The sequence below is a fragment of the Rhodnius prolixus genome, unplaced genomic scaffold (genome assembly GCF_049639745.1).
Source record: "Rhodnius prolixus isolate KJV_2025 unplaced genomic scaffold, Rpr scaffold_4, whole genome shotgun sequence".
Classification (NCBI taxonomy): Eukaryota; Metazoa; Arthropoda; class Insecta; order Hemiptera; family Reduviidae; genus Rhodnius; species Rhodnius prolixus.
The window spans coordinates 23,586,890-23,612,406 of record NW_027411614.1 but is presented as its reverse complement, the minus strand read 5'-3'; the positions used below and the strand labels follow the sequence as shown (position 1 = coordinate 23,612,406).

At 33.8% G+C, this 25,517-nt stretch overlaps 1 protein-coding gene and 1 long non-coding RNA gene across 3 annotated transcripts in view; one reads left to right on the top strand and one right to left on the bottom strand.

Annotated features, from left to right (window-relative positions):
- mnd (L-type amino acid transporter minidiscs) overlaps nt 1–25,047 on the bottom strand; it is a 34,326-nt gene extending 9,279 nt beyond the window's left edge. The window contains exon 1 of the mRNA XM_074130909.1: nt 24,759–25,047. Within this exon, the coding sequence (XP_073987010.1) occupies nt 24,759–24,969 (211 nt within the window). The 5' untranslated portion in view covers nt 24,970–25,047. The remainder of the gene's footprint in view (nt 1–24,758) is intronic.
- On the top strand, nt 815–3,053 carry LOC141455668 (uncharacterized). Of its 2 annotated transcripts, XR_012459389.1 has the most exons (4): nt 815–1,047; nt 1,264–1,396; nt 2,231–2,400; nt 2,774–3,053. It is a non-coding gene; the product is annotated as an uncharacterized lncRNA (long non-coding RNA). The 2 variants fall into 2 exon arrangements; XR_012459388.1 differs by lacking the exon at nt 815–1,047 and having other exon boundaries at nt 1,074–1,396.
- Nucleotides 25,048–25,517: the final 470 nt, after the last annotated feature.

Below are 25,517 nucleotides of genomic sequence, written 5' to 3'. Positions count from 1 at the left end.
GGCAGTTTTGAGTAAGTACTAACTCTAGCAAATGCTTTGTGCTTAATACTTCTACTTAAGAAAAAGAAAGCAAAACACTTGTCCCTTTTTTATATATAACAAGAATAATAATATTAAAAACAATCAATTTAAACTATTATATCTTATCTCTAAATAATTAATTACAACAATATGTGTGCAGTTATTCATTCAAATCAAACAAAAGAATATAAGAAGTATTTCATTTCTTTGTTACAATGATTGTAAATAAAACATTGAAAGCATTTTGTACAAAATTATTTACATTTATTCACACTGAAGTATACCGAATTTACTTGCTGCACGTTCCAACAGATAATTTTATTTATGGTCAAATGGAGAATTGTCCAACACAGAACATGTATTTTATTGAATTAAAAACAGTTTTCTTTTTCAGTTAGACAGCTTCTTAACAGAACTTATCTGGCTGGGTTCAGACTGTACTTAAAGGCAGTAGGCCCCATAATTTACAGCCATGCTGAATATTCGATGAAATATCATTTATTGAAGATAATATGCAATTGAAATGTGGTGACTACATACTGAAAAAAAATTGTTGAAGCTTGATGATTTGTATGGGGGTAGATCCATATAATACAGCCACATAGATGTTACAGAAATAGAACCGATTATTTCTAATAACTTAGGTAATTGATAGGGCTAAATAGAATAATCGATAGAGGTAATAATAAGAGTTCAATGTTTAGCATTAATTAATACCTGAAATTGAAACTAAATTTACTAGAGATTAGCAACTAAACATTTAAAAATAAAATATGTTTAAACTAAACGCTTTGAAGATGATTGAATTCGTTGACCAGCTGGTATTGATCGAAGCCTTCTACAATTTTTTTCCGCATTAATTACTTCTAAATTTTGAAGAAATACCTTCTTACGTCACTACATAAGCAAACACATGTCTTTCTTACAGTTATACGAATTTTAATTAGCTCTTTTACCCTATTACAATAAACTTTACTTATTAAAGACCGTTCATCCATTGAAGAAGAGGAAAAAGTTTGTACATATGTAAATATAAATTTATGTAATATAAATTGAATTTTTATTAGAGTGATGGCAACTTTTATTTTGTTGAAAGTATACATTAGAATGAATGTGTGTAATTACAAGGATGACTGCAATTACTTGTGTGAAAGACGTGGAGTAGCGATGTATGCCAAATAAATGAACAACAGAACAGCATGATGCCTAAAGCAATTTTAAAGGCGTTAATGACGTTAGCAGATGATGGGCCTAAAAAACAAATCATTAACCAGGCCTCTGAAGCTAGTTTCAACTCGATGGAAAGATTTATGCGTGGAATACGAAACATTGAAGAGACCAACTTTTATACAGCGGGTATCTGTTGTGCCAAAACGTGAGTCGTGAATATTATAGTTAATGTTTCGGAAATGTTATCATTTAAATTTCGGTTAAATCATTGAACTTGAAACATAAATGAGGTCACCGTCTAAAACAATGGTAGAGTAATTAGTTAAGTTATTACTCGTATTATTTTAATTTTGTAATTATTTTACAATATTCACTATTTACAAGATTCCATGGTAGACGAGCGGTTAGAGGGGAAGCCCGCAAAGCTAAGATGTAACACAATACAACTAGGTTCAATTTCCGGTCTATACCTTAGGTTTAATTAAATGGTTGACATGGGAAATTTATAATAAGGTATGTTTGCTATCCTCCTTCATTCGCGGCACCTTTTTTTCTAAACATGTGTCTGATTTGATGCTCTTTATAACAAGCAATGCTACAAATATTCTATTTAAAATTTAGTTCAAAATCTTAGGGAAGGGATTAGCTATGCGGTTAGCCTAATGGATTCCCATGCCAAGTTAATTTTGCGGCTTAAAAAATCACCCTTATCTTCGAAAGAACTACTTCATCAAAGGTTGATATTAAGTATTAGCCAACGGTACAATAAGGTAACATGGTTTAAAAATCTGCTAATATTCACAAGACTTTTTTACTTAAGGGGTTCACCAATTCAAATTTTGGCTATCAATTAGACTGGGCTTCATCTGGGAATCCTTTCAGTTTATCACAAGAACTCTATTACTGCTTTAACTCCTTTACAACTATCGGAATATAACTCTGTTCACATTTAGTTTTAATTTGCTTATTTATCTACTATTAGGCAAACCTGTGCCTGTGTAGTAAATTGCCGACCTCTTAATATCGTTATGCATTACAGACAACAATATCTACAAGAGCAGTGAGCAGTAAGAAACTCCTAAAGAAGAAAAAAATTGAGAACAGTCTTGAGCATTTTGAATTCAATGCAATGCACTAAGCTACCTCCTTTTTGGTGTTAATATTAATAAAGAAATAGCATTATAACATTTCTATATTGGTTAGACAATGGTACGTATGTATAATATAGTATAACATTTATAAATATAGAGGTGTTGATGCGATGTGATTGCCCTCAGATCCGGCTTGTCAACAAGCTCATCACTGAATAGCACACAAACACAAACGCAAATATGTTATATTTATAAGTATGTATTCTCCGCTAGGCACTTTTACCAATAGATAAAGCCTACCTGAATAAAAAATCGATTTTATTAAAATAACTAAAGATTCTTCCTTCTAAATTATGGTTCTGAACTATCACCTAAATTTGCATGTAAACATTTTATTAGGAGCTATTTTAAAACCAAAATTAAAATTCCTCCGCTTTTTGATTAAGTAATGAAGTGATCTAGATAGATATAAGTTTAATTACGATCCACAGGAATAATTACACAAATCATAAAGGGACAACTATTATTGAATGATTGAACAAGAGGAAAATGGATGCAACTGTTTATTATACATTACACAGAATAGGTAAAAATGGTCAATAAAAATATTTCTTAAGGATTTCCTCGGACAGTTATTAAGTTATAGTTGTATGATTAAATCATTTATTAAGTTATTTATTTAGATTATCGGCAGGTATAAAATCCCTTTAAACTAAAAACAGAACTCATAAACATAAACAGAACGCATAAACAAAGAATACCAGAGAACTGTACGCAATATAAAATGAAACTGCAAAAAACCATAAATATATAAAACTATAATGATAATATCAAACTCGCCAATATTTTACTATACTTTAATATACTAAAATATTTACAATTACAAATAAAGATAATTTAAGATTTACCAATTGTTCTCTTAATTACACTGTTATGTAAAGTCAACATTGATAGCAATAGCATGTCCTTAATATTCTTAGCAGAGGTGAGTGAAATTGTTGTCACGAGGAAAATTTGAGCTTTAACTTCATATTTCAACAATTAATAAGTTAATTATTAATAATAATAAATATGTTAATTTGCAAGAATTTTGAAATATCTTAAGAAATGTAAATACAGTTTTACTGATTTGTTTTTTTAAAATTTACCAAATACCTACCACCAGGGGGAGATTATTTCGGCAAGGGGAGATTGATTTTTCGAAGTGAATGCATTACTTTTTCATTTTAAAATTATTAATTCATTAAGATCCATCACAACCACTTTCTTAAAGAGATTGTTTCTAAGAATATGATTACAAAATAATTTAGGCAACATAATCTTTTTAACTGTAAAATATATATTAATAATTGACAGTCATGAATAAATAATTGAAGTAATCACTTTAAGCTATTACTCTGTGGGGTTCTCAGACGTCTTTAAGGCGTCATAAGAGGGCAGTCAGGATATTCGTCACTAATCCGAGGCATGAATCACGATAAGTCTAGGAAAACTGGCTATTCAAGACAGAGCAATACATTTTTGCTGCTGAGATTGTTGTAGAGGAGCATCACGGTTTCAGAGGTGTTCGTCGATTAATGAGAGGGTAGAGCTGATAGAGAATTTGGTAGACTTATTCTAAATTAAGTGGGACATTTGGAGTCTCAAACTAGTCTCGTGGGGAGTTTTAAGCCACGATATTTCAGAGTTTCGTCCGTCCTTTTACATTGTACATCACTGATGTTAATTTATAAAGTTACTATTGGAAGCGAATTTTGGCCAGTAACATATTTTCGGTACATTTTAGGTGTAAATTCCATTTAAGGAACTAACCTGTTATTCTAACCTATGCAAAATTTAGTAAGAAATGCTGATAAGAGTATTCCAACCCCCTTAGGTTTAAATTCATTTAGAGTGTGCAGGAACATTTGTTAGGTTCTACGGAAATAGCCTCCTAACGATAGACTACGTATACACTCGAAGCGGATAAGTCATCGTGATTATATATATGTTTAGTTGAAGCTAAACCCAAATACAATATTTTAATTGATTGATTCTTGACAATATGTGAGTTTATGAATTAAGGGATGGTTCCATCGGCAAAACCGCATTCCCCCTCGTCGACAAGAACGATGATGTAAGAGGGGAGCGCAGTCTGCATCCGATAGCCTAGGCTCCACCTTGTCTTGCTATGCTTGATGTGTGTGGCAGCCCGATAGGCCAATAGGTACCATCGAAGCTCTAGTGGCCCTTGAATAAGAAAAGAGAAAATGTATGGTGGGCGCTAATGACCATAGACGTCGATGCGCCAGCGGAAAAAAAAAAATTGCTGGTAAGTAAAGCCGGTGCCTCGTTAAGTCAAATTTGTACTAAAGTTCGTCATTCCATACTGAGTCAAATGCTGAAGCCTAGAAATACAAACTGTCGTATATTGTTTCTGTTAAGTACTTAGAAAAATATCCATTAAGTAGGATGTTTTATGCTGTATATGTTGTTTTTTTTAAAGTAAATTATTCCTTTGTCATTTAAGTTTTAGATTACTAAATTTGGAAACAGGTTGACACCAGCAGTTCGTTTATTGGACAAATATTGAATTATAATTTTGACCTCACTTGAGTTGATAAGGTGTATTTCGTGTTTTTGGATGTTTTGAGTTCTAGATAAGAAGTTACCGACTAGTTTTTTAATGTGGCGGTCAGCAAGCAATTCAGATTTATCGTGGTCAGTTGCACAACCTGTTGAAGTCCTCTGGTAAGGGCGAATAGTGCGGTTTTTATCAGTATGTTTTTATAACTAGTACTATGATACCAGTTTCCGAAGAATTATTGTTAATAATATTAATAAATTTTCAACTCCATTCTGCATAATGAATTTGCAAAGACCTTGAATTTGTAGGTCATTCGCCCTTGTTCAATATCTACTAGGAGAGCGTTGATACTTGGCGGAAATATTTTGTTTAAATTTTTGCAAAATATGTGGGCTTTTAAGAGTAAATCTCTTTAGTTTCATTGTTGAAGTACGTATTCTTTCTCTATTTTAGAATCTTGTTAGTATAAATAGAAAAAAATTCAATTAAAATTCAACGAAGAAAACTCTTCCTCTATTCCCTCTTAGCGCAATTTAAATAATTATATTTTTAAGAAACAATTTATAACAAAAAATTGTTTAAAAAATTTTTTTAAACACAATTTACCTATTCACTAAAATGGCACATATGCTTTACCGAAAGTGAATTATAAAATTTGGAATTATATTTACAGACTGAATTCCTATTAGTACCCTAATTGTAAGTAATAAGGCCGTACGTTACATTTAATTGACAATTTAGAGCAATATTTTAGAATATTTAGCATTTCCCTAAAACTTAAGAAGAAGATTGCTTAAGAAGCAATTTATTTTTTAAAAAAAGAAGAAATCAAATAACTGTTATAGATCAGTATGTAGTACAAAGTTTAAAAGAAAGTCTCGAAACCATTTCGAAAATTTTCTTGAAGGAACCACATGTTTAAATAGCAGATAAAATAGTACATCAAAGCTTTTTTCTACTCAAATTCACAAAATTATTCTTGTATTAAAACTGTCCGGTAGGATCGTCAAAAACTGCACGAAAAAGCGTAACGTTGAAAAACGCCCAACTTTTTTTTTTCTCCTTTTGTATAAAAGATAAAATTCCCAAATTTTCTTTAAAATATAGGGCAAATCCTCCTTTATAACTGTAATTTTTTGCAACAACCCAGATGTTATAGATTTCGAGAAAAAAAGTTGTTGAAAATGAGCAAAAACGGCATTTTCAAAAATTGGTCTTGTTGTTGTTGTTACCTTTTTTGTAAACAACGTACAGCCTAAACGCGCGAACCGATTTTCATGAATGAGGTGTCATTCAATTTGGAATTTTATGTAGATGTGCCTTTTGGGGGCCTCGACGCTGTACTTCAAATGGGAGAGGAGTTAGCCCTCTTTATGTAAGGCCCCCTCAAAAATTATTATTACTCTGTAAATCTTGGCCCGATTATGATAAAATTTGGTAGGATGATAGGGTTAGGGCTTCCCTACGTGACATTAAAGCGGCGATCAGCTCTTACACTTGTTAAGGGGAAGTATAGCAATCGTTTCAAATTATCGAAACGTGAACCGATTTTCATGAATGAAGTGTCATTCGAATCGAAATTTTGTATAGATTTGCACTTTATAAGTCTCGACGCTATGCCTCATGAGGAGGGGAGTTTGCCCCACCCAAGTAAGGCCCTTTCTAAAACTATTAATACTAATATTTCTATAACACTTTGTCCGATTTTGATAAAATTTAGCAGGAAGAAGTGGTTAAAGCTCTTCTACGTGGCTGTGAAGTGCCATCATGCTCTTACACCTACTAAGAGAAAGTATTGCAATCGTTAAAATTATCAGTGAGTGAACCGATTTACACCAATGAATTGTCGTTCGATTCAAAACCTTTGCCTCTTTGCCTTTTAGGGAGCAGTACTGTAATTGCAGTTTATTTTTCTTACTCCTCTTAAAAGGAAGTACTGAAATCGCAGTTTAATTTTGTTACTTAAGTACAAATACCTTCCTATTTTATTCAAAACGTTTTCTCAAAAAAATTGTTATTGAGGATGGTTTGGGAGCCGCAACTACAATCATTTTTTAAAAAGATCTCTCCAGTGGTAGTTAACACCTTATCAGGTTATAATGATAGAATTGCTTATTCCAAATTTTAAAAAAATCTGTAAAGCAGATATGTAACTTTGTAAAATAGACAAAAAGGAAAATCTATCCAAAAGGTACAAAAATCTCCTTAACAAAAACTTACAGTTTAAAAAGTTAAGTATAAGGGTTAATTGAACGCCAAAAGGTACACAAATCAGCAAGTACCCAACATTTCATTTATACTTCATTGATATTATTTAAGTAATTTTACTGCATTAATTTTCATTCATATTTTTTAAAATTTATTAGATGTCACAGACCCTTATGCTGGCCAGTTCATTCATTATATTTTTTGTTATAATTTTGATAAAATGTATAATATATCTTCGTTATTAAATAGGTACTTTATTTTAGCTTTATTCCAAATTATTCTTCTGATTTATCTTTATTTTGAGTAGTCACATATACATGCATGTTAAAGTAGAAAAAGACTAAGAGTCGACTACTGTTTACATTTGAATCAATATTTTTGGATTTAAAACAATATTTCTGTCTTGAATTCGTCTTGCCGAAATATTCGTGAGCACAAATAACACACAGTTATAACAAGTAGATTATTCAACAATAATTATTCATTTCTCAATTGCAATTTAATTTAGTCCCCCTAATTTTACTTACAGTAAAATACTGGAATAATTAGCTGTCCTAAAAATAAGCATATCTTATTTTTTTTATATTACACATATACAACATTGTGGGAAGAACATCTATGTAGATTGAGAATGTAATTGAAGAAAACTATATTATTTACGATAAAGCCAGATAATTATGATCTATTATTATAAACGTTTGACTACTACATAAAATGACAATTACTTTAATCGAAGAATGAACTTAAACCGACGATTTTTATTTAAAAATACAAATAAATAAATAAAATAAACAAAATCATTAATATATGTTGGTGTGAGCATTTTTTAAAAAAAGTATTAGAATTTTTTAGCCTCATATTTTTTTTTATAACGTTTTTCTTTCTAACCTGTAATTAATAGTTTGATTGTTATATATATAATAGATATTATAGTCAATCTACAGTGCTACTTGAACAAATATTTTGTAGATGAAAATGGCCAGCCAGCATAAGGGTATGTGACATCTAATAAATTTTAAAAAATATGAATGAAAATTAATGCAGTAAAATTACTTAAATAATATCAATGAAGTATAAATGAAATGTTGGGTACTTGCTGATTTGTGTACCTTTTGGCGTTCAATCAACCCTTATACTTAACTTTTTAAACTGTAAGTTTTTGTTAAGGAGTCTTTACTTAATGTTGTTACAAACATCTTAATAAGACAATTGTATAGTGAGGTAGCGAATCAGGTTTTATTTCATTTATTTTTTAGAATACATTTTATGAATGATTTTTTTTTTAATCTTTTATTGGAATTTACCACTGCAACGGTTGTTGCAACAAGCAAATATGGTACCTGATAAAAAAAAATAAAAGAAAATCATGAGTGGAGAAGGCACCCAGTGGTGTCACTCCAGTAACGGGCTTTGCTATACTGCTCTCACGATAAGAGTAGATCACGAGACCATCTTCTCTTCAATCTCCTTAGAGGATTACCTGGTAATGTGGAGGAAGATAGGTGTTCTATGAGAGGGTTAGGATGAGCTGCTGTAGAGGAATGAAATTTGAGAAAACGAGTGTTAGCAAGATCTTGAATGAAAGGGATTTTGAGGTAATTATGGATAGTAAGGTTTAGATACATAGAACTGAGCGTTAAGAAGTTTTCGAAGTATTTTTAACTGAAATGTCTGGAGGCGTAGTGAGTTGGAACGCTTAGTTGAGCCCCATACTTCGATGCCGTATGACTAAAAGGGTCGCAGTAACAGTAGATAATAAGAGTCTTTTGTTTTTTAGGTTGAGTTTAGATCGTTTGTCAAGTAGCCTGGCGAAGTAGCGTTGTTTAGTTTCTTGTCTTTTAATTCTAGTACGGGGATTCCATGTCAACCGTTTGTCAAGGAACAGTCCAAGGTAGCGTACTTTGTCCTCAGTTGGTACAGGAGTTTTGTTCAAGATGACTGGAGGTAGGATTTTCCGTCTGAGAGTAAATACTATAAATTTTGATTTCGTAACGTTAGTTTTGATTCGCCATTAGTTAAGCCAGTCCTTTAAGTGGTTGACGTGTGTATGTAGAGCTCGTGTAGCGATAAGAGGATCGGAATGAGGAGATAAGATTGCAGTATCGTCAGTAAAGGTGGAAAGAATGGTATTTGGGTGTTGAGGTATATCTGCTGTATAAAAGGAGTAAAGAAGAGCACCTAGAACACTGCCCTGAGGAACATGAATAATTTACTTTTAAATTTTACAATAATTAATGCGTCTTGATTGGTTTATTTGAAGCATATGACTTTTACCAAATTTCTAGATTTTATTTCATCCATAAAATATTTATTTTTTACAATCAACTGCCTTTTTATATTCAATTTATTGTAATTTTATAATATTGTAAAAATTTTTTTTTTTTGTAATTCAACCAACCCGCAAAGCCACGCCTTGAAGAAGGTAATAAATTTGCCGTAACGTTGGTAAAGAGACGGAGTTGTTTTTTGTTCTTGGAGGATTCCTCGATAAATTGAACCCTTAATATTGTGTGTGTATATGAGAGAAAGAGAGAATTGTCTTTCATCTCAAGTGAAAATATTAATAGTATTGGAAACTCTTCATTTCTATTTACGGCGAGAATAAAATAATTAGCACCATATAACCTTTGCAACGAATTTACTTGAATATCTGCGAATAAGTAGACAATAAAAGTTAACTAACTCATTACAGTTTTTTGCGTCACTGCTTACCGTATTATTACAATACTTGTAAATCAAGTTTGCCTTGTAACGTTACTTGAACACATGCTTAGTTGCGGCACAGCCTGATAGTTCCGTTTAAAAAAGGGGACTCCTATTACCCACAATAGAGTAGGATTGCATCATCTACTTTGTGTGTACCCCTTTTTTTAGCCGCTGATATTTTACTAATCAGAGTCATAGTACTCAATAAAGGTAATAATTTAGTTCTTATAAAATTGTAAAAATATATGAAGGACGTTTTCTTTCTTTTAAATACTTTCAATGCTCTGAGATTTCTAATATTTACTGAAATTACTGTAAATAACAGTGCAATAATTGGATGATTTTTTCAATATTTTTTGTTTTTATGATTTTTTTCTAAATTGTCAAATTGTAGCCCAAATGATTGTAAGATATATTTTTATTATCCGCCGTTGGATCCGTCGCTGATACCTCTAGCTAGTACCAAAAAAGTTGTATACAGTGGAGTCTCGGTTATCCGTCACCCTTTTATCCGTCTATTCCAATTAACCGTCACTCTCCTCAGTATTTAAAGATTTAAAAAGAAAACCAAAAAATTATTTTAAAAAGAAAACTTTCTTTTGAGATTTTTTCCTTTGTCTTTTAGGTACATACTTGTGTCCATCATTCGACAGTTTGTGGGTTTTTTCCTAAAAAAGATCAACCAGAAACAAAACCGCCCACAAAACCGATTAGATGTCCCAGACATTGTATTCATTAATTTTAGTACACAATAGAATGAATTGAATAATGAAAGATAGCTGACCTTTAAGGCTTAAGCCTATAAACGTATAAAATATGTATACCAGTTAATACAAAGTTTTATTCACGTTAAAGAAAAGAATCTGGAAATTTTCCTGTTTTTTTCCATTATCCGTCTATTCGACTATCCGTCACGTGTCCGGTCCCGGTCATGACGGATAACCGAGACTCCACTGAACTCCATAATCATCTTCGATGAGGTTAATAAAGTTTCATACTAAAAGAAAGTTCGTCATGGTCAGAAACAACAGTATTCGAATGGAGCCACATTGTGGATGGTTATAAAAGCTGTTATATGAATCTACCTCAATAATTTCTTAGCTGATTCCTAAGCCTGACATTCAGTAATATCTTGGTGGAACAATACTGTTTTGCGATTGACTAAAGCTGGTGGAATGTTGTATTTTTTGAGATCGTCCTACTTGGCTATAGTCTGTGCACTAATTTCGAGTTATAAAGCGAACAAAAGAAAAAAATAATAATTTTGTCTTTTTTGTTTGAGAGAGAGATATACATATCTTTGTTACCCCAAGCAAATTAGATGACTGAGCAAAACTACCCAGTGGCGACACTCCAATATTTAACCTTTCAACACATTGTGATGCCATATCTTTTGAAGACGTCTAGAAGGATTAAGACGAAGTCCACAAAGTGAAAGAAAGTGTAATGATAAAGATTCATGGAATTTTCTGCATAGCGATGTTTGGTGATATTTTTATAGAAAGATTTGTATGATCTTTTTAGTGGATCGTTTAGTTTGACACATAACAGTTCAAGTCCTTAGGTTCATAATTTTGAATAATTTGTATTATTATTATTAAGACGCATCAAAATCTGAGGTCATTGGCACGCGGAGCTTTTTTTCAGTGCAATGCCAGCCTCCGAAATGTGCACTCTCGTTATAGACATCACTGTCTATCACCGAACAGTAAACAGTGAACGGTAAAAAGCTCATAGGAAGAAAAAATAATCTGAGGGCCAGCTAGCTGGATTCGATCCCACAATCTCCGCGTTTGGAATCCAGAATTCGTTAACCCTCCCTGATAAATAATTAATTCTGAAGTTTCATTATTTTTGAAACTTTGATTGAAAACTTAATTTTTATCTCATAATTTAGCACAAATTATTTTAAATAATCAGGTTTTCATGAAAAAAATAACTGGCTTGGAAGGAGCGAGTAGCGAAAGTGATAAATAAATGATTGTGATGAGGCTGATGACCTAATCATCTGTCTGTGGCATACGTAGTTATGTTAATACCATTGTCAAGGTTAAAAGAAAGCTATGAATTGTAAAAAGGTGTTAGTTCAGTCTAGTTTTTTTTTTTCTTTTCTTTTTTTTGGCATTGGCTTCCGCCATACAGCCAGCATCGTCTAGGTGCTTATCACTAGAATATCACTCACTCTCCATTCTTACCTACAAATACATTCGCTTCACACATTCAGTCTAGTTCACAAGAAGAATGATTTTTATTTTACTCCCGGTTAATACAGTACTGTGATACGATAAATCATCATTTGGATTTACTTCAAATTTGGACATCAATTTTTATACTTCATCATCCTTAAGTTTTAGCGGACCAAAGATTGTGACGAAAAAAATTTATCTTTATTAAATTGACTGTAAAAAATAATGTCTTTTGCTTCTCTTAAGATTCTAAATTAGAAAAGCTTCCCACTAGAATATTATTCATTTCTTTGGGAAAAGATACAATTATACACCATTAACATCCAAAAATTGTATCATGTTTGCATTGAAAACCAAGCCTTTTTTAGCTATTGTTTTTTTCTTATTTTTTCATTTTACAAAAATTTTGTTTTATATACGAGGTGTGTTCAAAAAGTAACGGGAATTTTCGTTTTTTGAAAAAAATATTTATTTATTCATCTACATTAATATTGTCGCCTTCAAAGTAGTCCCCTTCGCATACAATACACTTGTGCCAGCGCTTTTTCCAATCCTCGAAACACTTCTGAAACTCGATCTTTGTGATAGCTTTCAGCGATTCGCTTTTAATGTCATCTATGCTTGTAAAACGACGGCCTTTTAATGTTCTCTTTATGTTTGGAAATAGAAAAAAGTCACATGGAGCCATGACTGGCGAATATGGAGGCTGGGGCATCGTTAAAGTTTTGTTTTTGGCCAAAAATTCACGAACAAGCAATGAAGTGTGAGCAGGTGCGTTATCGTGGTGCAAAATCCATGAATTGTTTTGCCACAAATCCGGGCGTTTTTTTCGGATTGCTTCACGCAAACGGCGTTGAACTTGTAGGTAGTACTCCTTATTGATTGTTTGACCTTGTGGCAAGAATTCATGATGCACTATGCCATTAAAATCGAAGAACACAGTGAGCATAACCTTCACATTCGACCGCACTTGTCGAGCCTTTTTCAGTCTTGGCGATCCAGAATGCCTCCACTGGGACGATTGAGCCTTAGTTTCGACATCATATCCGTAAACCCATGTTTCGTCACCTGTTATAACACGTTTCAGTAGATCCGCATCGTTGTCGACTTCATTGAGTGACTCTTGAGCAACTTCCATTCTCCGCTGTTTTTGTTCGAAATTCAACAATTTTGGAACAAATTTTGCTGCCACACGTTTCATACCCAAAACATCCGAAAAAATTTCATGGCATGAGCCAATTGATATGGCAACATCATCAGCGACTTCTCTGATTGTGATTCGGCGATCGTTCATAACCATTTCTTTCACTTTTTTCACGTTTTCATCGGTTGTTGATGTGCTTGGACGTCCAGGTCGTTCGTCATCTTCAACGTTTTCGCGGCCATCTTGGAAACGCTTATACCACTCGTAAATCCTTGTTTTACTCATAGCAGACTCACCATATGCCTTTATTAACATTTCACACACTTTATTTCATTTTTTACGCAAAATTTAATACAAATTCTTTGATCCATTTTTTTTAACAAACAAAAATCGCCAAGCTCGAAAAACACGTCTAACCTTAACGGCTGCCACTTAAGAAGTAAACAATGAATATTACTGAAAATTTTATCGTACTTCAGGGGCATGTGTACCAACATAATAAAAAAAAAAATTTTACAATCAGACTCTCCAAACCCGCGAAATTTAAAAATTCCCGTTACTTTTTGAACACACCTCGTACATACGTATATCTTCTAATTTAATATAGACTTGGGGGCCTCCATAAGAAAGTAAGAACTGCACTCAAGTGTACAAGTGGATCCAATGTGGCCCTCTTACAAAGCAACTCACATATGCCTTTTATCATTAAAAACACAAAGCAGTGGTAAACAAGGACTTCCGACCCACGGAAGTCTCTAAATTCGGTTCTGGAACCGTTTGCGGGCATAATAAATGGATTATCCAAGGTAATGACATGGAGTTTTGTTCCCCTGGCCACACATCTTACTCAGTGGTTATGCCAGCTGATGTAGATGCTTCTTTAAAAGGCAATGCTTGAAACTAGGGCAGTAATCTTCCTCAGCTCGACTTTCGTTCGGCCAAAGAGGTAAGTTGAACAGGTTCTACCTGAAAAGCCTCATCTCCGTCACAACTCTCCAGTAGAGATTATGCTTTCATGCTGGCCATTCTTCAAAGGTACCTTGAGCCCATTGCCGCTAAATGATTCTTAGTCTGATGGTAACAGCAAGGTTTTACCTTCTAAAACTCTATGCCCCGGCACCCAACTTATCCTTACGCGATTGAGGTTCATCAGAGCTTCCAGTTCTCTGCAGCATTCGTTGACGATCTTCGATCTGACTCTTTTAAAGGTATTAGGGCAGCCTAGCTGACAGAGAAAATAATCTTCATGTATCTTAAGAACATTTCGAAACAACAGTTCCATTTATCTTCAGTATTTATTTACTTATTTGTACATTTAATAAAACTATGATGGGTTATTTACAAATTTAATAAATAAATAAAAACTTATTTTGGGTTTTGTATTAACAAGATAGCAAAAAAAAAAAAAAAATAGGAACAGTATCAAATCAGTAACCAAAGGCGGGAGTATATTTGGACCATAACACTCCCTTCCTAAAGTAACAACAAATGCAGCGAACGTGATTAGGTTTCCTAAACAGAGAGTTTACTTTATTAGGACCATCAAAGTCATTGTTAGGAAATAAAAGCGAGTCTGTAATAAAATCTTCTTTTTAACTAAACTAACTGGACATTCTGTCTAGAATCTGGGATCTTTAAATTACGAACAAATCTTGTAAGAATGTCGGAATTTACATATATCGACAGCAGTGACTTTCACTAAGTGATTAAGTAGAAAAATGGTCAGAAATTGTCATTGTAACTCCAAAAATAGCTGCAGTAATGCTATTGTTTCAAAAAAAACAAAACGAAATTTGATGTGAACACTTGTGAACGACTTACTATACTCAAAAAATAAAAAAATAAAAAATACCTCTACTTTAGATTAAATAATTCAATTTTATATGTGATAATTAGATAGTGCCAAGTAAATGGGACTTATTTATTTATCTATTTCTTTATTAACTTATTTATTTATTGAAATATTGGCCTTGAGATAGAGATTGGGGAAAATTATCAATCCCACAATTGATGTATATAAATTTTTAATGAGTATAAGTACAATGTGAATGTATTTATTTGGAATATTATTGGTTTATCGGTGTTTATGCGTATATAAATACTTATACACTTGTATGCATTAGTGCAATATAATCTTGAGTGGGTTAGCAAACATCCTTTGTGCTGCCAGAGGTTCAATAACCGCAAGGTTCATTGCTCAAAAAAAAAAATTAAATAAATAAAAATTAATACTTTCTAATAACACTTCAAGTTAAACAATTAAATTTGGAATTTGGGTGCATACTTTACCCTCATTAATATTTAATGGGCGATAAGTAAATAGTTTACAGTGTAATTGTATTTTAGAAGATAGTAAAACCAGTCGTAGTTCAACACTCAACAAACATTGTAAATGTCTAATATCTTATTTCTACGATAAATACATATGGTTCCTAAATTCAATTCTATTCGTTCCTTATTTTCTCTGCCTCTTTTCATAATTTTTTATTTTTTTATTTTAGCGCATCAACAGCTGAGGTTATTAGCGCTCGGAGCTTTTTTCAGTGCACTGCCGGCCTCCGGACAGTGTTCTCTCGTTACAGACAACACTGTCCATCACCGGACAGTGAGCTGTAAGAAGCTCCTAGAAAGAGAAAATCTAAGGGTTAGCAGCTGGATTCGAACCCGGGACCTCCGCGTGGGAATCGAGTACGCTAACCACATAGCTAATCCCTCCCCTGTATAATTAATTTTATTTATAAATTTACTTTATTCTTTTCCCCTGGTATAACTTTTTGCCAATTCATTAAAAGAAGTGACTTACTTAAACTAATGACCATAACCGGAAGGGATATAGGGGCTCTATATGCCTTTTAAAGATAAATTTAGTGATAATGGTACCATCAATTGGCCTAATTATCACTTATACAAGTAAAACTAATGTGACTAACTCTAATATCAACAAAAACGGTGATAGCACATATAATATGGAAGTGGAACAATCTGTATCCTAAACAAATGCCAATATTAGCTCACTTTAAGCGTATCGAATCCAAAATGAGGATCAATAAAAGGCCATATTGAGCCCTTTCTCTGGAGTGCATGTTCAAAATATCAATATTGATTTAAATGGAAATCAATTTATGAACAAAAATAATAATTATATTTATAAAGCAACTGGCAATCGGTCCAGCTGATAAAAGTCCAATTGTAATCAATTTGGAGGATAAGAGGGGGAATTTAGATAAGTTACATAGGATGGCTTTATGTAAATGATTATAAAAATCTGCAAGGGCATACACAAATGAAGTAATAGATTTGTCTATTACAAGACAGTTCAGGATAAAAATTACAAATGTGCTCCTCAGGTAGCTAATAACTTATTAACCCTAAACAATTTGAAAAAAAGTGTGATTACAGCTCGTACCCAATTTTAGATTACAAAGTATATTACAAACTAAGGTTATCGATAAGAATTTGGAGGAAAACAAACTATTAAATGAGCTCTCTAACTTTAGAAATATGAAGATACACTCAGAAAAAATTTATGAATGATAAACTTCCGGATTACTCAGTTAATTTTGATGGCCAGGCATTGCCGCAGAATGTATCTTTATATGATGTTAAGTGTAAGATAGACCTTTATATACCTTTAGTAAAGCAGCATAAGAACTGTTAAAGCCTTAAACCAGGGGTCCCCAAACTACGGCCCGCGGGCCACATGCGGCCCCCTGAGGACATTTATCCGGCCCTCGCCGCACTTCCGGAAGGGGTATCTCTTTCATTGGTGATCAGTGAGAGGAGCCACTATATGTGGCGGTGCCGCAAAGCGCTGTACAGTACTACTTCCGGTGTCGCGGGACGCACGCGTCACGGTTCCAAAAAATAACAGCAGAAGTAGGAAGAAAGGCAAAGCACTATAACTAAACCGGACATTATCCATCTCATTAGTCAAAAGCAGGCCCATAGTTCCCACAGAAATACTGGGCAGTTTGGTGATTTAAATTTACTTCTTTATTTTAAATATTTATTTGTTCCCGTTTTGTTTTTGGTTTTTTTTTTACATTATAATAGTTTTTTTTATATATATATTCTGGCCCTCCAACAGCCTGAGGGACAATGAACTGGCCCCCTGTGTAAAAAATTTGGGGTTCTCTGCCTTAAACATTCGGAGGAACAATATAGTATGAAAAGTATAAGTAACAACTGCGAAAAAGGCAACAATATTGGTGAATGGATAGTCATGCTGTTATACGACAAGTTTCACTTTGATGGATGAGCACAGTTCTAAAAAGGTTGTCCATTTATAGTATAAAAACAAAATGAAATATACAATTAAAATTCTTATTAATAAATACTAAGTTTGCAAAGATTGGCTAAGAATAAATTTGATATTTTAAGTAAGAAGGAATATTCTGTCACACCAATGTCTAAGCCTACAACTCTATAACAACTATAGGCAAAAAGTTAATAAAGAAGTTTTGTATAAAGAATATCGTAATCAAAATTAAATCAAATAATTACTATCGATCTACTGTCAACAACAAAAACTGACATTCCTGTCAGACGTAACTAATGGGAATCAACACAAATAGAATTTAGCAGCGCATAAAAACAATTTACAGATCCTATGATACATCATGCACACACAGAACGACGCTGTCATAATCATAAGAGTTTCAACCCTACTAACACACATTATTCTCCCACACTGACATTTATATTTGCGAATACTATGTTACACTGGAAAGTTGATGCAATAATGCTAGAATCATTAGTGGCCAATTAGCCAGTCAGGTTGTTGCTGTAAAAAGATTAACTTTCTCGTTTGTTTTTTGGACCAGGTTTTTTATTTAATATTTCTTAATTACCCTATTTTTTTATTTACTTTTACTTTTTATTATAGATTCTTTTTCATTTTATTTAATTTTACATTATTGGCTATAATCAGCTTGAAAATAAACTCATTCACACTAAGATGTATCGATAATTATATGTATAATATATATTCAAAAATATATTTGTCACACCTTTTTACAAAATTCAATTGATGGACCTCGTTTTTTAAATGCACATTACAGCTATTTAAATGGACATTAATATTTTTTCCTTTTTCTTTTAATTTTCTATTATTTGAAAAGTTTATTTACAATTTAAGAATTTATACAAATATGTATATAAAAGGAGGTGGGCACCACGGTAGCCGAGAGGTTAGAGGCGAGACCTGCAAAGCTAATATGTATTGTGGTACTGGGTTCGATTCCCGGTCTTAGGGCTTGGATTTTATTTAATGGTTAATAAAAGAAATTTACAGTAAAGTATGTTTGCTAGTCGCCTCCGTCCACGACACCTAATTGGTAGTTGGACGTTAAGCCCCGCCTGAAAAAAAATAGGCGATTACTTTACCTTACTTTACTTTTACTATAAAAGGAGGTTTCAGGCTGCTCTCCACAACAATGATTCTCACTTTGATAAGTACTCCAGACTTAATATAAAGCAACAAACTTTTTTAAAATAAAACCTTACAACAATATAACAATTATAACAGGATATGTTTTAGCCTTTTGTGCTTATATTTTTTTATAATTCAGTGAACTTAAATTGTAGTCAACAATATTTCTTACATGCGGGTAGGTGTACAGGTAGTTACAAATTTTTCCGTAGCCCTATAGATAAATGTAGACACGCTGGCAACATCAAGTGCTCTTTGTACGAGGGTCGTTTGAAAAGTCCGTGCAAAAATAAAAACTACTTAATTTTTTGGGGTAAACCTTTTTTATTTTTCAACATAGTCTCCTTTTAGGCTTATACACTTCGTCCAACGCTGCTCTAGTTTGTTGATCCCTTCCGAATAATAGGATTTGTCCAAGTCTGAAAAATAGCCATTCGTTTCTGCAATCACCTTCTCGTTTGAATAAAATCTTTTTCCCGCCAGCCATTTCTTCATATTGGGGAACAAATAGTAGTCCGAGGGAGCCAAGTCTGGAGAATAGGAGGGATGTGAAACGAGTTGGAACCCTATTTCCATTAATTTTGCGACCACAACTGCTGAGGTGTGAGCTGGTGCGTTGTCGTGATGGAAAAGGACTTTTTTCTGGGCCAATCGTGGGCGTTTTTCTTGCAGCTCGGTTTTCAAACGGTCCAATAACGATGAATAATATGCACCTGTAATAGTTTTACCCTTTTCCAGATAGTCGATGAGGATTATTCCTTGCGAATCCCAAAAGGCAGTCGCCATAATCTTTCCGGCCGAAGGAACGGTCTTCGCCTTTTTTGGCGCAGATTCCCCCTTGGTAACCCATTGTTTAGATTGTTCTTTGGTCTCAGGAGTGTAGAGATGTATCCATGTTTCATCCTCAGTGACGAAACGACGCTTAAAGTCCTGCGGATTCCTCTGGAACAGCTGCAAACCGTCCTTGCAACACTTCACACGATTTCGTTTTTGGTCAAGCGTGAGCAATCGCGGCACCCATCTTGCGGATAGCTTTGTCATGTCCAAATGTTGATGCAAAATATTATGTACCCGTTCATTCGAGATGCCCACAGCACTAGCAATCTCATGCACCTTCACTCTTCTGTCATCCATCACCATATCATGGATTTTATCAATGATTTCTGGAGTAGTAACCTCAACAGGGCGTACAGAACGTTCAGCGTCACTTGTGCCCATATGGCCACTCCGAAAATTTTGACTGACTTTGCACGGACTTTTCAAACGACCCTCGTATGTCGTCTATGGGTGTCCACCAGGGATATGACCCAACTAGCCTTAAGCATTTGTTTTGAACTCTTTGTAACTTCCCGTAATTGGTGCAACAAGTATTGGACCACACAGGAGCCGCATATAAGAGTACTGGACGGATAAAAAAGATAATAAATTAGTTTTTTATTAAAAAATTCTAAATTAGAGTTGCGGTTTTCTGTAATACGTAACTATATCATAAATTATAGCTAAAATTAATTAATATTGATATTATTAAGTTATTTTATACAACTCATTTTAATATATTAACTTTTTATTATATTTTCAATTGATTAGATTAACCATATTAATTAGCAAAGCAATATGGGAAGATCTAGCAGGCACTTTAGAGAGAACCCTAACGTCAAACTCTTTCCAAACCAACTTTTTCCGAAACCTTTCTAATATCGTGATCGGATCTGAATGTGTCTAGTTCAAAAACAAGTTAAAAAGAAATGTAGTAGAAAACAAACTTTTACAAGTCATTTCGAAAAAAAGAATTTTTTTGAAATTAAATAACAGCTCGTTATAAAAAAACTTCGAACTAGCCTTCAGGTCGGAGGAACTGTGTGTTAACTGTTAGCTTAAGAGAAGCACGCAGGCTATCTTTCGTTAATCACCGACTTTAAAATACAACTTTTTCCACGCAAAATTTGTGGAGATGAGTTGTAATTGTAAAGGTGACTGCAATAAGTTCGAAACTGACCAAAAAAAATAAAAAATAAAATAAATATTAATAATAATGTAAAGGTGTAAATAATGTGTAATGTAATTCTGCAAAGGTTTGTATATATGTATTTTGCAGTATGCTGATTTCTTCGCAGTCTGAAATCAGCATAAATAGTTGCAACAGTGCATTTATTTATACCGCACACATTCTTGGAAATAAAAAACAAATATGTCAGAACAATTACACAAGTTTCTCTAACTACAATTCTTGAGTTGTTGACTTTTAGCAACATTTCAACATACCTTAAACGAATTTTCCCCCAAAATTATTTTTTTTTATAAAAAAATCTCAATCAAGAGAAAAATCCTTTAATGAATGTGGCACTTTCGATCCCTACCCAAGCTGAGATGGGGACTCGTGTCGAGGCTGAGTGCGAACAGGGTAGTAAAATATATGTGCCGTAACTATCACCTTGGGGCATCGGGCGAAACCCCATTGTAATGTAGCCTTTCTGAGGCAGTGGGGGTTCTGCCTCAAATAACCTTTGATCCCCCCACCTCACGATGGAACTAACGACTGGCCAGGGGATGCCCTCAGGGGGAGGGTTCCTATCTCCGTAGTGCATGGTCGCAGACGACTAACTTGAGATGCTACGTTTTCATGGGTTCTCGGTCCTCGGATATTTCTGTGGTGTTCAGGGGCAGGCATGAGACAATCGTTGCTGAATTCATGCAGGAAGCACAAGATCATAGAAAATTAGGTAGATCTTACTGTGAACCCTCCTTAGACTGCTCTGGTATCATTACTAAGAGAAGGAACATAGAGAGCATCAAAAATCTTCGAATTATTCGCAAAACTCTGGTTGTATTGGGTGAGGTAAGGTAGCTGGGCGTTGTCCTAGACTCCAGGCTCACTTGGAAAGCACATCTAGATAAAGTTACACTGAAGGCAAACAGGCTCTTTGTGGTACTACTAGAATCTGTGGGAAGGCATGGGACTTCACCCAAAATGATTCAATGGCTCTATACACAAACAGGCATTCCTATTATCAGCTACGGTGAGGTAGTGTGGTGGAAGAAGACAACAACAAACGGCCATCAAGGCACTGCCAGGGTGCAGAGTCTGGTCTGTCTGTTGATTACGGAGGATCTTTAGCAGTGCCCCTACTGCCTAGGAATCTCTAAGGGTGCAGTTCGTGTGACTCACAGAGACTAGATCTGGAGAGAACATGAAAAAAACTTGGTGAAGTGTCCTGGAGTCAAACACAGCAAGACTATGATGTCTTGGTTGTACAATCAAAGAGCCAAAGTGACTTTATGCTTGGGCAGAAATCAGATTACTCTGATCACAGGCCTATTCACAGAGCATGGTAGGTTCAGGAAGCATCTGTTTAAGGTGGACTTAACTCGGATCCGTTGTGCAGTTTGTGTTAGGAAGAGGAGGAAACGGCCTCTCACTTGTTGTTCGATTGCGTAGCTATGAAACCTTTAGATCTTTGAGACCAAAGAAGAAAGAAATGCAAAAAGAACCAGTAGGGAAAGTCCTCAACCTGTTTAGGTAAGGAAGGTTTCGTCTATTAGATCCAAAGGAGGAAGGCACAATAAGTCTCTTGTGGCTGCAGTGCCATTGAACACAGGCCCCGTCCTGCTCTTGTAATCCTTAATCCTTACTTTCGATACTCTTTGGGTACTTTCGGAATTCTGAACAAATTCAGAATGTTATCACTTTATTTAACCCACCTTTACCATATAAAACACACAGAGTTCGTAAATTGTGCTGAAAAAGTACTTCAGCAGAAAGAATTCCTGCTCCCTATCTCACGAGTCTCTTTAATAGATAAGTCCTCTAAGAATTTTCAATGAGAGTTATAGATCAACCACTGTGCAATGAGGACTCGAAGTTTGAAGAAAATCGATAATTTAAACAAATAATCGCTGGCATGCATGAAAATACTTTTCAAACATATTTTACTTCCAACTACTGAACCATCAGGAGGAAACAACAAATTTTTCTTCTTACCCATTCCCAGGTCAAGTCCAAGAATCAATTCCACAACGCAACTGAAATTTGCAGTCCTCGGCTAATATAACCACTCAGATATTTTAAGCGGCTTCATTAAATTGAAAATTTAGGACTGAGAAAGTTGCTGTACAAATTTTAAAGAGATATTTTATATTTATTTTCTGTCCCTTATTAAAGAATGTCCTTGGCTAATCAGCTATTCGATACATTGCGTCTCATTAAACGTAAAATTCCATTTTTTTCTTCCTAATAATGTTCTCGATGCAGTAAATGCGATTCAGGTGATTAGCGTCTATTCTACCTCCGCAAGACAGAAAACAAAACCTTTTTCAAACGATTTATTGCAATCGTGAGGTTCTTCCTTCTTAAATATTCATCGAAATAAATGTTTAAGAGAGCTCCTGAATTCGAAAAATGGATTTTTTTACACAATGTGTGAAGGTCTAATAACACAAAATCTAGTATGAACATTAATAAATAGCATTTCCCCATTTTCCAATTCTGTGGGTTATAACATTGACCATTCTATGCCGTACATCCGGATAAGTTTTTAAATAAGTCGCTTGTTTTATTAAAGATTGTGTGCCTAGTAGTGTTCTCAGTAACAGACACGTTTATTCTGTTCAATTCTTTTCAATCGTTTAGGTTCCAATTTAATTTCTTGTCAATAAGCAATATAAAGCAGCGTAGGACATTGGTAACATGTATTTAATTTTAAAAAATTCAGACGAAGAATAGAAGTGACCATTTTAAAGTACAAGAAGCACGTAGACAACTTTGAAATACATCAGTTTTCTTTATAACAATTGCTATATTTTCAAATGTAAATACCAATAAAATCAAATGGTTGTTAGATCTTTTTCAATTTTCTTTGAATATCTCGAAATGTTGTATAGGACGCCATTCCAAACTTAACTTGATGAAAACCGGGGCGATCTGTATTTGTAAACCTATAAACCAGTATTGTTAATGTCATTCCTCCCTATTTATCGATAGACATATTTGAAGTGAGTTTTATATTCGTGGAGTAAGTTTATAGTTTCTCATCAATTTTACAGTAATTTTATCTGCAATTGATAAGCTATCTTCAAAAGTAAAATACGATGCCTCTACCTTTACTGGGTCAGGTTATCCTTCTGATTTTCCAATTGAATTTCGTACTATAATTTACTTGCTTATTTTTCTCATTTTGGTTGAACCAATTTTTTTTGGGGCGAGCTTGATACCTCTGTATGGGTATCCAATTCTAACAATACGTGTCCCTGCTAACACAAGACAGTTGATTTTAACAACTAGTTGGGTTTAACGAACCCACAAAGATACTCATTATCATACTTTAAACTCACATTTAACTGTTTACAGTCGTCCTAAATTCTGTGTACAAACAGTACACTTTAGGAGCCCGTAGAAGATCTTTCAAGTTTTAGTTAGTCAATTTGGCTTACAGCCACTCCCTTCGCGTTCTACTTTCTTGTTGCAAGGTATTGTAGCATACTTAATTCCAAATGGACAATCGCAAAAATCATTTGTTAAAAACAAAGTAAATGTCTCCGGTAATAAATGGTTGATCAAATTTTTAATATTTCTATTTCAATAAAAGTATTACTAAAAGAGAGTTTATTAAAAGAAATTCTATTATTACTTCTCTTAGTTTTAATTTGAACAAAAAATACTTGTTAAAAAAATGCTCCAAATTGATAGAATATTAATCAAAATAAATTTTGTCGCCTTAAATTGAATATTATCTCTAAATCACTTAAAGGCTGTATTCATCAAAACCCTGGACTGAAAAGGAAATCAAAGGTTAACAATCTTAGAAAAAGGACCAGCAGATCAAGTGCATAGAAAAATACAAAGAAAACATGAATGGGCACTAGCCAGCACGTGGTTCACTACAACTACTGCAACAGGTGGTTCCTTCTGATTCACAGGGAATGCAAAACTCGAGCGTTTGTTTATTTTTTTATTAGTTTAGTTTTAATATTTTTTTTTTTTGTTATAGTCTACTTGTTTGCTGAATCATTTAAGTGTTTTATGACCATTAGTGAATCAAAATTGCACTAACTAGTGAAAATTAGTGCATATTTTGATCCTATAATGAACAATACAATCTACATTTTCACTTTATAAGTTATTGTTTTGTTTCTCTAGTATGAAATGAATTATTACAGCACTCAAATAATAAATTTAAAAAGCAAATTTATATTCGAAAAAAATGATCTCCGATTTAAAAGAAATGCTGATGGAACTCACCTAATTCTGCGTAGCATAACGCCCCTACCATAGAGAGTAGCCCAGACAATATCCATATGATGAGCCCAAAGCCGACCGAACCGGCACTCTGTAAAACTCCTTTAGGTGATACAAAAATACCAGAACCAATGATTACACCGACAATTATGCCAACCCCATCAATTAGACCAAGTTCTTTCTTTAATTTTATAGACTCGGAAGAGGTCGACATCGTTTGACGGATAAGAAACTTCCGCTCTCATGTAAACTAGTCTTAACTCTACATTGAACTAAACTAAACACATAACTCAGTCCTTCCTGTTAGGACCTCTTTCCTTCTATATCCCCACCATTTCTCTCACCTTCCCCACCAAGTGACCCAACCATAAACGTGTGTACTCGTACTTGTGCATTTGGTTTTTGTATGTGTACAGCTGTATTGCCCGCAGGACTGATTACACTTGCCCGAAGGTGCAACAAAACACTAAACAAATGTTTAGTTGCCCTTAAATATTACTAAGAGAAGTGAGGCTAAAGTCGCAGATTCAATGAATCAATATATAAGTCAAAGTAAAAGATCGATGCAGCTATAGTAGTTAATAGTAGTTAGCTATAGTAGTTAGCTATAGTAGAAAATGGTATCGACAAATATCCAAACAGGAATTAGTAAAGTGCAGTTTCGGTTGAGAGATTCCAGTTACACTGGACTGCTAGGGTTAGCATAATGGATTATGAAATATAAGGTGCCTGCATTGTTTTGTTTTTTATTCATTTTGTTCC